The sequence below is a fragment of the Felis catus genome, chromosome B1 (assembly GCF_018350175.1).
Source record: "Felis catus isolate Fca126 chromosome B1, F.catus_Fca126_mat1.0, whole genome shotgun sequence".
Lineage (NCBI taxonomy): Eukaryota > Metazoa > Chordata > Mammalia > Carnivora > Felidae > Felis > Felis catus.
Genome location: NC_058371.1, coordinates 199,349,822 through 199,363,551, shown reverse-complemented (window position 1 = coordinate 199,363,551; position 13,730 = coordinate 199,349,822). Strand labels below are relative to the sequence as shown.

The following is a 13,730-nucleotide window of genomic DNA, read 5'->3' as shown; positions in this document are numbered from 1 at the left end:
GAGCACAGGGGAGTCGTCACAACTCACCTTCACCTTGGGGAAAGTCTGCATCAGCCAGAGCTGCCCCGAGCCTGGAGAGTGGCCCCAGCAGGCAATGAGTTCCCCATCCAGGGAGGTATGCAAGCAGGCTCTGGAGGCGCGCTTGACAGGAAGGGGGCGAAGGTGAGCTCAGCATCTGGAGCTCAGGGTGCAGGAGAAGCTTCTGATCTGCCCGAGGGGCCCCATCCACAACCGCTCGCTCACCGCGTCCCGAGTGAGACAAGGCCGGATCTCCTAGCGACATGTTTATCTGGACTTCAAACGCACTGACGACTCCTGTTTTCCAATACACCATCCTCTCCATCTGAATGGTCCAAGGACTTGTTTGGGTGTCTGGGCTTGTTTTTCTTCCCTGCTCTGAATCTGAAGCTCATTCGATGGACCCATCCAGAAGCCCTGGGGCCTTTCAAAGCAGGCCTGGCGTCCCTGGCTGGGCCCGCTGGTCTGCCAGGGAGGCCCACGCCGTAGGCACTCCATGTGGGGAGTGAGGGACTCCTTCATCCAGAAGAAAACCACCTCTCTGTTTGCTGCCCGCTCAGCTCCAAACCCACACAGTCCCGTCCTGTCCGGGAGGGTGCCCCAGAGACTGTCCCCAGGTCACTTCGATAAAAGTGTTGAGAGAATCCACTCTCACTTGCAAAACAGGAAGGCGTGGCTGTGATCCCAGCCCAGGGCTTTCACGCCGGAAAGCTAGATAAACAAGACCTCGGGCCTGGAAGGGACGGGGGTGGCGCTACTCTGTGTGTGGACGGGGGATGCATGATACCGGGTTAGGATGGGATTTCTCGGGGCGGATGCTGCAGGGAGAGGCGGGGGCGGGACACCACACTCCTCTGTACCCTCCCTTGCAGCCGGAGAGCCCTGGGAGACCTACAGACACAGGCCCGGGTTCCTCATGAGCCTTGTGACCTCAACTGGTTTCATGTCCCCCGAGACCTCTGTTTCTTCGTCGGGGAAATGGGAATGGCCCCACCCACTTGAGGGACTTTCCGCGGGGCTCATGGCACTCGTGACAACAGCCGGGATAGCTGTCACAGAAACGGTGTGCAGTGACGCTCGGTGTCGAGTAGGTACCTTCCTCTCTGTGACTACTCCTCTCCTTGCCTGTTCTCTGGTCCCCCTTGGGCAGCCCAAGGGCCCCAAGTGCATCCCTGACCGTGAGGATCTTGCTTCTCGCAGGAGGACAGGGCACAAAGCCCCGCCTCGACCCATTTGCTTCCAGCTTTGCCACCTCGGGCCAGTTGCTGGAATCCTCTGAGCCTCAGTTTTCCCACCTGGAACATGGGACTGTTTTCGGCGCCCGCGCCCCCACAGGGACACTCGTGTGCGTAGAGACAGTGACATTAGCTCAGCCGGTGACACTAGGTCTGTGTCCTTTATTCCTCACCGTGGGCCTCTGAGCTAGGCGCTCCTGTCATCCTCATTTCACAGACAACCAGAGGGAGGCACGAGCCAAAACACCTGCCCAAGGGCGTCACCGGAAGTGGGCCCCTCTCTGAGGGGAGAGCTCATCCTTAACTGGGTCTCCGTACAGGAGCGTCGCCCGTAGAGCCTTGTCACTAAAGGAGCCCCTGCACATTCGGAGAAACCACGCTTCCCGAGGGTCTGCTCTGTGCCGAGGCCTGGGCCAGGGGCTTGAAGTGCTCCCGGCTTGGGGGTGCTCACACATCCCCCCAACCACAGGCACGGGAAGAGCCCGTCTTGCAGACGCAGAGGCGCAGCCACTCCAAGGGTAAGCGACCCCCTAGGCTTCCTCTGGGCGGTCAGCGGTGGGTGGACACGTCGACACCGGGCTGCCTGACCCCAAGCCCCTGCATCACTGGTGCTCAATCCCTCACCTCCGGCCCCTCTCCCTCCCCCGGCTCTGCTCTGGTTTAACAACAGGGTCCCCACCCCAACTGCGGAGGAGCCCGAAGGCCCACCCCTCACCCCGAGCGAAACTCCGTCCTTGTCTTCCTGTGCTCCCCCACCCCCTCACCAACCGGCCCTGCCTTTTCAGGAGCGCCCCTGCCAGCAGAGAAGGTGTGGGAGAGGAAGGGCCCCCCCACCCCCATCCTTTCCAGGTGTCCCCAGGCGGGCCGCTCCTCTCACAAGGCGGTGGGGGGTGGGGGGGGGCTTCAGGTCTGAAAGGATCCAGTGTCCAGGGCCAGGTGGGCGTGCTCCGTGGCCTTGGCGGGGGCCCACAGGAAGCGGAGGAGGTGTGGAGGACCACCCCCAAGCCGCCGCTTAAAGGGGCGCCTGCCGGCCACAGGGACGCAGGGAGGCTGCCTTAGCACCATGACGCCCGGGCTGCTCCCACTGCTGCTGCTGCTTCTGGCCGGACCCCCCGCGGCACAGCCCGCTCCCCCGACCTGCTACTCCAGGATGCTGAGCCTGAGCCGGGAGGTCACTGGGGACGCCCAGCGCCTGCAGGCCATGGAGCCCTCGGTGAGTCCCCACCTGCCCTCCGCCCCGCCAGGAGGCTCCGTGCAGACCCGGTCTCCCAAAACGTGCCTTTGGGCCAGGAAAACACACACACACACACACACACACACACACACACGCCCTTTTTTTTTCTTTTCTGGTCAATGTTTATCTCAAGGGTTTGCATTTTATTCCCATCCTACTAAGTAAGAGAACAATGGTTTGCATCTCTTGTGTTTTGACTAGAAGGGAAATCTATCCGAGACCTCACAAGGTCTTTGTCTGTAAGCTGCCAGCAACAATGAGAGGATCTGTTGTAAAATGAAATAAAAGCTCCCCAAGGAGCCTAGAGCTCTGGAGTTGAGGAGGAACACAGAACTAAGCTCTTTGCCCTCACTGAGCCCGGAGATGGTGAGCGTGGGCTGAGGGGGTGACCCCCAGAACGGGTCCCTGCTGCAGGACCCTGGGCAAAGCGCTCGGCCCCTGAATCTCAGTGTGCTGGGCTGTGGAGGGGAGGGGGGCGGGTGGTAGAGAGCCTGCCACCCTCTTCGGGCGATGCGAGGGTAAAGGCGTGAATGAGACAGGCTTGCGCAGTGCGCGGGGCGGGGGTCGCCCCGGGAACGTTAGTGCTGTTATCACTGCTGTTTCAACAGGCAGACCCAGGGCACGGTGGGGGCAGGAGGTTCCAGAAGAGCTGCCCAGAGCTAGAACCCGGGCCCCCTGACCGCTTGTCCGGTAGAGAAACAAATGAAACCTCATTAAGAGCTTTGAAAAAATATAAAGTGTCTCTTCACCCAGCGTAAACACTTCAAACAAAATGTAATGTTTCTCAGATGTGGGATTATGATACCCTGACACCTTTTTTATTTTATTTTATTTTATTTTATTTTATTTTATTTTATTTTAAAACTTAAATAATGTGTATTTTTTCCCTAATTATAAAAGGCATATATAGTAGATCCCCCCTCATCCGTGGATTTGCTTTGCGGGGTTTCAGTTACCTGCGGTCAACCGCGGTCAGCCGCGGCCCCAGAGCAGACGATCCCCCTTCTGACGTATGGTCAGAGGGTCAGTCTATTCTAGTATGTTGCTATCATTGTTCTTTCATTAGTAGTAACTGTTAATCTCTCACTGAGCCTAATTTATAAATTAAACTTTATCTGGGCTCGTACGTATGTATTGGAAAAAAAATATGATCTATAGGGTTCAGTACTATTTACGGTTTTGTGCACCCACAGGGGTCTTGGCATATAGCTCCCACATATAAGTGGGGCGGGGGGGGGAATACTGTGCTTTATAGAACAGTTGGAAAAAGCACAAAGGACAGAGAAGAAAATAAATATCACTTGCCATTCTACCACTAGCAGTAACAACTGCCATAACATTCTCGTGGATAGTATTACAGCTTTCTGACCATGCATAGGTAATCAAACCCATGCGTGTGTGTGTGTGTGTGTGTGTGTGTGTGTGTGTGTGTAAAATCAGATCAAGGAAGGTGTGTATGGGGTTGTATGGCTGTTGGGAGGGTGGCAGGGAGCCTTCTGTGACCAGCCGATGTTGTGTGCCCGTGGGCATCATGGTAACCCGTATCCCTTCCCGCAGGAGGCGTGTGTGAGGTACCTGCCCAGGCTACGCCTGGATATACACGTAAGAGGGTCTTCCTGCCTGGGGGAGGCATGGGGTGGGGAGAGAGCCGTGCAGAAGGGCGCAGGGGCGCGCAACTCCTGTCCCTCTGGCTGCTGACTCCTCCGTGACCCTACCCCTGCTGTCCGTTCCCAGAACTACTGCGTGCTGGCCAAGCTGCGGGACTTTGTGGCTTCGCCCCAGTGCTGGAAAGTGGCCCAGGTGGATGCCTTGAAGGACAAAGTGCGGAAACTGTACACCATCATGAACTCCTTCTGCAGGAGAGTAGGTGGCACTACTGAAAATTCCTTCTCTGCTTGTGATCAGCCAAGATGCTCAGCCCAGGGCTCGTAGAAGAGGAGGGCGGGGGGCGGGGGTGTTCCGGAGATGAGGAGAAAGGAGGAGAAACATTTATGGGGTGCTTTCAGTTCACAAAGCCCTTCCTCTACCATCGCCACCCTTGGTAAGTGACGGGCACTCAGGACAAGGCCGTCCCCTCCATGAGTCACATTGGTGTGGGGACAACATCCAGGGCCATATGCTAAACCTATGAGACAGACTCGGCCAGGAGCCAAATGGGGCAGGGGTGGGAAGAGAAGGTTATGAATTCGGGGAGCTCCGAGCACTGGGGTCAGAGGAGACTTTCCAGAAGAGGGGCTTCGGATGCTCTGTGATAGGAGGCTTCTGGTAGGAGAGGGGAAGGAGGCAGAAAAATGCAGGAAACGTAGAACACCAAAGCCTGAGCACTAGACGTAGAAAGCAGAGTCGTGTGATCCCCGGGGGCACAGGCTTCCGCATCAGACAGACCTGAGCTCGCTCCGTCTTCCTGCTTCCCAGATGGGAGCCACTCGTCCCTGCTCTCAGCCACACATTCCCCATTTGTGAACCAGAGACACAATTATGCCCACCGCACGCCATCATTGGAAGGATACTGGTAATAACGACTCCCCAACCATGGGTGCGGGTCGCTGTAGGAACTCCATTGGTCCTAAGACGTTAGCGAAGTGATCACTCAGAGAATTCCTAGCACCAGGCCTGGGCCCAGGGTAAGTTCTCAGGATACATGATTAGCTATTTGGTTCCATTTGTTTGTTCGTGAATCAAAGATTTGCCATGGATTTCCTCCCCACTCCCATTTCTGTCCTCATTCCCCTCTGCCCTTGGTCTGTGGGGTGGGGTGGGGGAAGACAGGGAGAAGATACAATTATAATACAGGATTATTTATATTTCTAATGCAGTATTATATCACGTTCTTTGGGAGCGTGAAGACATGGCCGGTTCTCCTCGGGAGAATAAGGGACGGGAAGTTTTCACACAAAAAGAAATAACCGAACAGCCTTTGAAGATAACCAGGAGTCCTATTGTCGTGCATGAGCTCTGGGGCCACATTCGGTAACATTCTTGCTCACTGCACATCTTTTTCAGGATTTGGTGTTCCTCTCTGATGACTGCGATGCCTTGGAATACCCAGTCCCAGTGACCACGGTCCTGCCAGGCCGTCAGAGATAGGACAATCCAGAAAGTGAGCCCAAGGGGACCACAGTTATGTCAGCTGCCCAGACTCGGTGGGCTAAAGCCATGCGCCCTGGCAGGTCTCTCTGTCACTATAGTGTAAGAAACTGTCACGTCTCTCCACCTGCTGGAAAGCAAAGTGTGTGCGCCTCCCCCAAAACCTACCTTGAAGACAGAAGTCTTGCTTTCATTTCTGCCTGGTTTTGTCTTGGCCGGATGGTTAGATGCACAAGGATGTGTATTTGATCACTGAGAAGGAAAGGGGAAACCAGCTTCTCTTGTGTGAACATCTCGATTGAGAGCAGGCAAAACAGTAGCTTTGTATTACTGCTTTAATGTAGTACCAGTAACATTTTTCCTTCTTGATAGGTTTCTGCGTACATGTAGCCAATCTTCTATTTCTTACCCCCTCCCACCATCAACTTTCATTTTTAAAGAAATTTCACTGCCAAATAAAGTGTATCTGCAAGGTTCATAATCACACAGTGCTGATGGGAACCACTTTTTCTTTGAAAGGTGATGAAAATCAAGTAGACACTGTCTTCACCGGGAGAAACACGTGTCCTGCAGTATTTGTCCAAGGTGGACATGGAATTGTTTATTTCGCGGACTTTCTAAAAGTTGCCGCTCTTCGCGGGGTGCACTGTTCTCCCTCTTTCCATCAAGCATAGTGTTTCTGGGTCTGTTTCAATCCACCTGCATGAATGTCTGTCCTTAAAGCATTGAGACATGCCCACCATATATATTTGGGGGCAGACTGTGCCTTGTATCAGACCCACAGGTAGTGCGATGTCTGACACTTACCACAAACACCAGGTCACTGGGTCCTTGATTGCTGCACCAGCAAGAAAAATAAACACGTGAGATTACACGAGACTCAAAAGCTTCTGCACAGCACCGGAAACCATCAACAAAATGAAAGGCACTTATGGGATTGGGAGAAGATATTTGCAAACCATGTATCTGATAAGGGGTTAATATTCAAACTGAGGAAGGGACTTCTGTAACTCAATGGCAAAACAAAAACAAAAACAAAAACAAAACGCGAACAAGTAATCCAATTTCAAAAATGGACAAGGGACCTGAATAGACACTTCTCCAAAGGAGACATAAAATGGCCAAAACGAACCTGAAAATATGCTCACCATCACGAGTTATCAGGGAAATTCAACTCAAAACCACAAGGAGACATCACCTCATACCTCTTAGGGTGGTTTTTACCAAAAAGACAACAGGGAAGGATTGGTGGGGATGTAGAGAAAAGCAGACCCTTGTACACTGTTGGTGGGAGCGTAAATGGGTGCAGCCATTAGGGAAAACAGTATGGAGGTTCCTAAAAAAATTGAAAGTAGACCTACCAGGTGACCCAGCAATCCCAGGATATATAGCTGAAAGAAACAAAATCAATATCTTGAAGAGATATCTTGCACCATGCTGACTACAGCAAATCCACCATAGCCAAGATATGGAAACAACCTAAGTGTCCATCCACGGATGAATGCCTGAAAATGTGATGTGTGTATGTATGTATATGTATACACACACACACACGCGCGCGCGCACACACTGAAATACTACCCAGCCATGAGAAAGGAAGGAAACTTTCCATTTGCAGCAACATGGATAGACCTTGACTTGAGGGCATTACGCTAAGAGAAATTAACCAGATAGACAAAGACAAATACTGTGTGATCTCACTTATATGTGAACTTTTTTGGGAAAGGGGGAGCCTGAATTCATAGATAGAGTAGAATGGTAGTTACCAGGCCCTGGGGCCAGGGGGTAGATGGGGGAGATGTTGGTACAAGTCTTCAGTTACAAGATGAATGAGCTCTGGGGAATCTAAGGCATGGCCTAGTGACCCTAGTTAATAATACTATATTGCATACTTGAACTTCGCTAAGAGTAGGACTTAAGTATTCACACACACACACACACACACACACACACACACACAGTAATTCTGTGAGGTGATGGATGTGTTAATTAACTGAATTGTGGTAAATATTTTACAAAGTATAACAGATATCAAATCACCATATTATATATTTTATTTTTATTTAGACAAGAAGTCTGAGCGATGGCACAGAGTACTAGCAACAGGACTTGAACAAAGCAGGGATTTTTCACTCTATTTATTTATTTATTTGGAAGAGAGTGAGAGAGAACAGGGGAGAGGAGCAGAGGGAGAGAGAGAGAATCCCAAGCAGGCTCCATGCTGAGCGGGACTCGATCCCACAACCCTGAGATCATGACCTGGGCCAAAACTGAGAGTCAGATGTTGGACTGACTGAGCCACCCAGGCGCCCCTCTATCTTATATATTTTAAATACATACAGTTTTATTTGTCAGTTACACCTCAATAGAGCTGAAGAAACGAAACAAAAGAAACAAAATCCACTTTCCTTACAAGGACACCAATTATTGGATTAGGGCCCACCATAGGGGAGGATAACCTCATCTTAATTTGACAATATCTGTAAGACCCTGTTTCCAAATAAGGTCACAGTCACACATTTGAGGGGTTAGGACCTCAACGTATATCTTTGAGAGATAGGTTTCAACCTACGATAACCATTCTTTTAAGAGAGAACCCCTTCACAGAAGAAAATCATGCAACTATCTCTCTGTCACCACCGCCACCATCTACCACTTCCTGACAGATACCCAGTATTGATGCATGGCGCCATGCACCCTGCACACGCTTACCAGCTGAACCTTCACAACGATGTCACCCCTGGTTGGGTGTCATCCACCCCGATTTACAGCGGAGGAAACGCACTCAGGTTCAAAGGTGATGTGATTTCCCCTGACAGCTGGCAAGTGGTGACGGAGGCATTCCAGACAAATAGCCAAGTGCTAGAAGCCTTCATTTCATGGCTCTACTAACCCTTTGCTATTTCTAAGTAGCAAAATAAGCCGTTGAAGACAAGGACTAATTTACGCATTTCAGACATTCATTTGTTTGCTTATGTCTTCAATATTTACCGAGTGCTTATTTATAAACTCAGCAAATATTGAGATGAAAAGTAAAGAATTCTTCCCCTTTGATTAGCAGAGGAGACCTTTGCAAAATCTAGGAAGATGGCAGAGAAAAGAGTAAATAATTCTGCCTGAGATGGGGCAGAAAGGTTTCTGTAGGGTTCAGAAAGTAAGCAGGCTCTTGAAATGTGACTGGGAGCTTGTTACGCGGAAAGAAAGACGTAGCACAGCCAAAGGCAAGAATGGAGTTGGAGTCAGATGGTTCCAACCCCGACGTGTGGTTGGGGAAGACGAGAAGTCAAGCCGAAGACGCTGTGGGGTCAGAATAGAAATGACTTTCATTACGGGGAGGTCTTCCAGGGACACTTCGGCGGGATGTCTATCCCACACCAGTTGTATAACCAGGGTCACGTAAGGAGAATTCCTTTCAAGGCGGAGAGACTGGAACCCAGTGGTTGGGAGTTATCAATTCCAGAAGGGATCCTTTTGCTTTGGATTTCAAAAATAGCAAATCAAGGACACTGCTACTCCCACTGTGCGCCAGCCCAACGCCAAGCCAGATGTTAGGGCACCGTCCTTCTCCTTCTTTCTCCACAGCCAACTGGTCAACCCGATCTTCTCCGCATCTCTTGACTTCCCCATTTCCTCTTTACTACCTCAGCATCAGTTCAGAACCTTCTAAGAACACGACACGCAGCCTGTGCTCAAGACTCAGACCGCTGTCGGGTCTCATCCATTATGGGCTCTTTGGGTCCCGGGTCAGAATCTGGCTGTCACTGGCCCTTTTCCTCTTCCCCATCAGAAGAGATGTTTTTCCTCATGGACTTGTTAATGGTTATGGCTGTGAAAGGAGATTCTGAAGGGAGTAAGCATGGCTTGGAGAGTCACCCAAAATAGAGTCGGGAGGGAGTCGAGAGGATATTGAGGAAGCAGGGCGTATTCTCCTCTCCTGTTTGAATTCTCAGAACACCGCGAACTTTTGACTCTGGTCAGTCGCAAGCTCCACCACCTCCTGGAACGCATCCTTCTACTTTGGACGCCTGCTAGCCAAAAAGTCCAACGTGTGCTACATGGTCAGTTTAAAGACTGCCAGCACCAATCATAATTCTTTCAAAACAACTTATGTAACCTTGTGGGTATTGCCTTCCTAAGCCCGCACTACCCCCTCATGGCAGCACACTTGCCGTGTCTGTTGACTCTCTCTCCTGGATTGCGATCCCTAAAACCCCAAATAAATGCTTCTGGTTGTTTTACAGCCTCAACATCTTGGTGGACAGAGCCCGTGTGCTGTTTCCTCAACTGGCTTCACTCACCTGGGGAAACAAAGCAGAGCCGCTCCTGGGTTGGCTGTGTGTCAGTAGGCAGTTTGCTCAGCCTCTTTGTGCCTCAGTTTTCCCATCTGTGAAATGGGAATGACGTTAATAAAACCTTCATAGGCTTGTTTAGGGGATAATGCGAATTCACGCTTTCAAAGCACTTATCTGGCCCCTGGTAAGGTTTCTACTTACTTCTAATTAGCTCTAGTAGCATCAAAAGCAAATACAGGGGCACCTGGGTGGCTCAGTCAGCTAAGCATCTGACTTTGGCTTGGGTCATGATCTCATGGCTTGTGAGTTTGAGCCCCGAGTCGGGCTCTGTGCTAACAGCGTGGATCCTGCTTGGGATTCTCTCTCTCTCCCTCTCTCTGTCCCTCCCCCACTCGCTCTTACTCTCTCTCTCTCTCAGAAATAAACTTTAAAAAAAAGCAAATACAGTTGCTGCTTAAGAACGTATGAACTTCGGAAACAATTTTAGAAACGTAAAAACCGACGAACTTTCGCTCATCAGAGTACTTTGCAGTGCGAAAGTCTGAGTACTCCCTCTCCCAAGAAGAAACCACAGTTTCTGATGAACGCTTCTCCTAGCCCGCCTCCCAGACCACACCAGTGATGTGCTGACTTCCCCCTCCCTACCTCCAAGTCCCTCCGCCACAAGCCAGAGTGGTGTTTATGAAGCACAAAACCTACTTCCATTATTCTGGGTGCCCCCCCAGGGGCCCCCCATAAGGTACTCCTGATCCCGATCTTCTCTGGCCTCACCCACTGCTCTTCTGCACCACCCCCCGGTACACACACACACACACACACACACACACACGCGCGCGCGCGCGCGCACACACACGTTTCCTTAGGTTTTGCGCCTCAGCGTTTCCCAAATGCTGCAAATCTTTTCAGATGCTGAGCTGTCTTGCAAACCTGTAGAATTCTTCCATCCACTCAAGTGCAACTTCTATGAAGCCCCGGTTGGAAGGAGCAACTCGTTTCCGCACGACATCTCGCGCGTGCAATTATTTTATGCTTTTATATTCGTCACGATCGCCATCAGGCTCCAGCCAGTTGCCCACTTCCTCCTCCTTGTGGTGCTTTCCTTACTTAGGAGCCCGGGACCCCGCCCCCGGGTTCTCTTCCCTCCCACCTCACCGGCCCCTTCTTCCGTCTCCTTTGGGGCTTCCCCTCTCCTCCTCTTTGCTCTGCGGCCGTGAGATCCAGACTCAGCCCCCATCCTTCCCTCTCCCTCATCTGCTCTATCTTGGGGACCATCCTGGTGTCATGGCTGTAGACGCCATCTTTGCGCCGGAACCAAGAAGCCCGGAGTCAAATTTGGCCCTTCTCTGTCTCACTTAATCGACATCCGATGCATCAAAACTCCCGCTCTCTCTGACTTCCAAATAGACCCAGAATCTGACCACTTCCACTTCTAGCAACCTGGCCCCAAGTCACTCCCATTTATGTCCTATCGCAATAGCTGCTTCCACCCAATAGCCTCATCGAGCTTCTTCTTGGCACGTCGGCCAGAGTGGTCCATTAAAATGCAAGTGGCCTGACACCCTTCTTCCGCTCAGGACCCCTCGCTGGCTCCCCATTTCACTCGGAGTAAAGGCCGAAGTCCTGACAAAGGTCACGGGACCCTTCATCAGCTGCCCCCACCCCCCTCCGTTGTCTCTCTGGCCTCATCTCCCCTCTGCCAGCGTGGCCTTCAAATGACTTGCGGGCTTTCAATTTGTCCTCACTTTCCTGGCCTCAGCTGGAAAACAGAGTGCCCGCCCCAGAAGACAGTGCTGAGGACTCAGTAAAGTAAGTCACGTAAAGTGCTGAGCACAATCCTGACATTTAGCAAATACTCAGTAATGCAGCTGTTGTTACTATTATCCTCACTTTCATCCTGGTCATGATGAACATCACATCCTAGGGGGAAGGGGGGTTGGTACAGACGCAAACTGTGGAGCGCTTCTCCCTTCCATCGACGTGCCTTCTGATTCTGCACGTTCACCTGTGATTTATTGCCCCCCCCCGACCCCATTGTCCTTGCACTACCTGAACAAGCAAATCTGAGCAGGTAACGCACCCACGGACAGTTCATCAGCCGTTCCCCACCGCCCTTGGGATAAAATTCAATTTTCTTACCTCTAATTCATTCCTTGAACGTTGCGGTCTGACTTCTCACCATCACACCCACAGAACCACTCCTATAAAGCACCCATGGGGTGTCTGGGTGGCTTCGTCAGTTAAGCACCCCGACTTCGGCACAGGTCATGATCTCGCAGTCCATGAGTTCGAGCCCCGCGTCGGGCTCTGTGCTGACAGCTCGGAGCCTGGAGCCCGCTTCGGATTCTGTGTCTCCCTCTCTCTCTGCCCCTCCCCCTGCTTGCACTCTGTCTCTGTCTCTCTCTCTGTCTCAAAAAATAAATAAACGTTAAAAAAAATTTAAAACATCTGTGAGCTCCGTGCTGTCAAATCCAAGGTCACTTTTTCTTCCTTTTCTCGAAATTCCAGTTAGTCAACATCCACTGTGACATTAGTTTCAGGCATGCAATATAGTGATTCAACCCTTCCATACCTCACCCAGAGCTCATCATGACAGGTGCCCTCCCTGGTCCCCATCACCTGTTTCACCCATCCCCCCACTCCCCTCCCCTCTGGTGACCATCAGTTTGTTCTCTGGGGCTAAGAGTCTGTTCCTTGGTTCGCCCCTCTCTCTGCTTGGCTGTTCTGTTTCTTAAATTCCACATAGGAGTGAAATCACGTGTTTGTCTCTCTCTGGCTTATTTCTCTTAGCATAACACTCGCCAGCTCCATCCACGTCATTGCAAATGGCGGGATCTCATTCTCTTTTATGGCTGAGCAATATTCCACTGCATACATCCACCACGGCCTCTATCCGTTCATCAGTCAGTGGACACTTGAGCTGTTTCCATAGTCTGGCCACTGTAGATAGTGCTGCTGTAAACATGGGTCTCTTTAATTTAGTATTGTCGTACTCTCTGGGTGAGTAGTGTGGCTTCCGGATCGTAGGGTAATTCTCTTTTTGGCTTTTTGAGAAGCCTCCAGACCGTTCTCCAGAGCGGCTGCACCAGTTTGCACTCCCACCAACGGCGCCCCAGGGCTCCCCTTTCTCCGTACCCTCGCACCCTCGCCAACATCTGTCGTTCCCTGCGTTGCTTTCAGCCGTTCTGACAGGTGTGAGGCCATCACTTCTGTCTCACCTTCACTCGTCTCTGTGTCTGTCTGGATGGCTGCACTGCACACTTTCGTGGCTTTGCACTTTCCTCTGGTTGACTGTCTCCTTCTCCTCTGCTCGTGTTTTGTCCCGGACCGGCGCCCCTCTCTGCACTTCCTCCCAGGTTCTCATCTGCCCCTGCCACTTTGTCAGCATGTTTACGGCACCCAAACCCACGTCTCCCTCCGCTGGAGGCTCAGACTAATTTCCCCAACTACTCTGTTATCTGAAATCTCCCACGTGGCCCAGAATTAGCTTGTCACCTCTCCTTCCACTCGCCCATGGGCTCTTCTTGTCTCAATAACATGGTCCCGTCCTGCACCATTTGTTTCCACCCAGACCGCAGGCTGGTAAGCTTCTGCACCCAATTCCAAGGTGCATGTGTTGTGTGGGGGGAGAGTTCACACCAACGAGCAGTTCTCTGACATCAGCTGTTGGGGGGCGGGGAGGTCACAATTCAACCGAATTCTAACATGAATTCTGTTCTCTCTGCCTGACTGCCTGCAGGGATATTGGCCTTGCCCTGCCCTCAGGCCAGGACTTACACCGCGGACTCTCCTGTTCTCAGTCCTTCGGACTCGGACTAGAACTACACCACCAGCTTCCCAGGGTCTCCAGCTAGACAACAGATTAGG

At 51.6% G+C, this 13,730-nt stretch overlaps 1 protein-coding gene and 1 long non-coding RNA gene across 3 annotated transcripts; one reads left to right on the top strand and one right to left on the bottom strand.

The window, feature by feature from the left end:
* Window positions 1-2,280: 2,280 nt before the first annotated feature.
* On the top strand, window positions 2,281-6,060 carry CYTL1 (cytokine like 1). Its single transcript, XM_003985603.4, has 4 exons — window positions 2,281-2,466; window positions 4,045-4,089; window positions 4,222-4,350; window positions 5,491-6,060. Exons 1-4 carry the CDS (start codon window positions 2,317-2,319, stop codon window positions 5,572-5,574), a joined length of 408 nt encoding a protein of 135 aa, XP_003985652.2. The 5' UTR covers window positions 2,281-2,316; the 3' UTR covers window positions 5,575-6,060.
* On the bottom strand, window positions 5,856-12,496 carry LOC109499284. 2 transcript variants are annotated; one of them, XR_006597251.1, is made up of 3 exons: window positions 12,003-12,496; window positions 9,873-9,958; window positions 5,856-9,602 (listed from the first exon to the last, which is right to left on the bottom strand). It is a non-coding gene; the product is annotated as an uncharacterized LOC109499284 (long non-coding RNA). The 2 variants fall into 2 exon arrangements; XR_002156573.3 differs by having other exon boundaries at window positions 5,856-9,599.
* Between the last annotated feature and the right edge of the window lie 1,234 nt (window positions 12,497-13,730).

Excerpts from the sequence above, each read along its gene's own strand:
- CYTL1 (XM_003985603.4), top strand. The coding sequence starts at position 2,317 with ATGACGCCCGGGCTGCTCCCACTGCTGCTGCTGCTTCTGGCCGGACCC. Across the intron at positions 2,467-4,044 it reads TGCAGGCCATGGAGCCCTCG|GAGGCGTGTGTGAGGTACCT; the intron begins GTGAGTCCCCAC and ends CCCTTCCCGCAG. Across the intron at positions 4,090-4,221 it reads GGCTACGCCTGGATATACAC|AACTACTGCGTGCTGGCCAA; the intron begins GTAAGAGGGTCT and ends GTCCGTTCCCAG.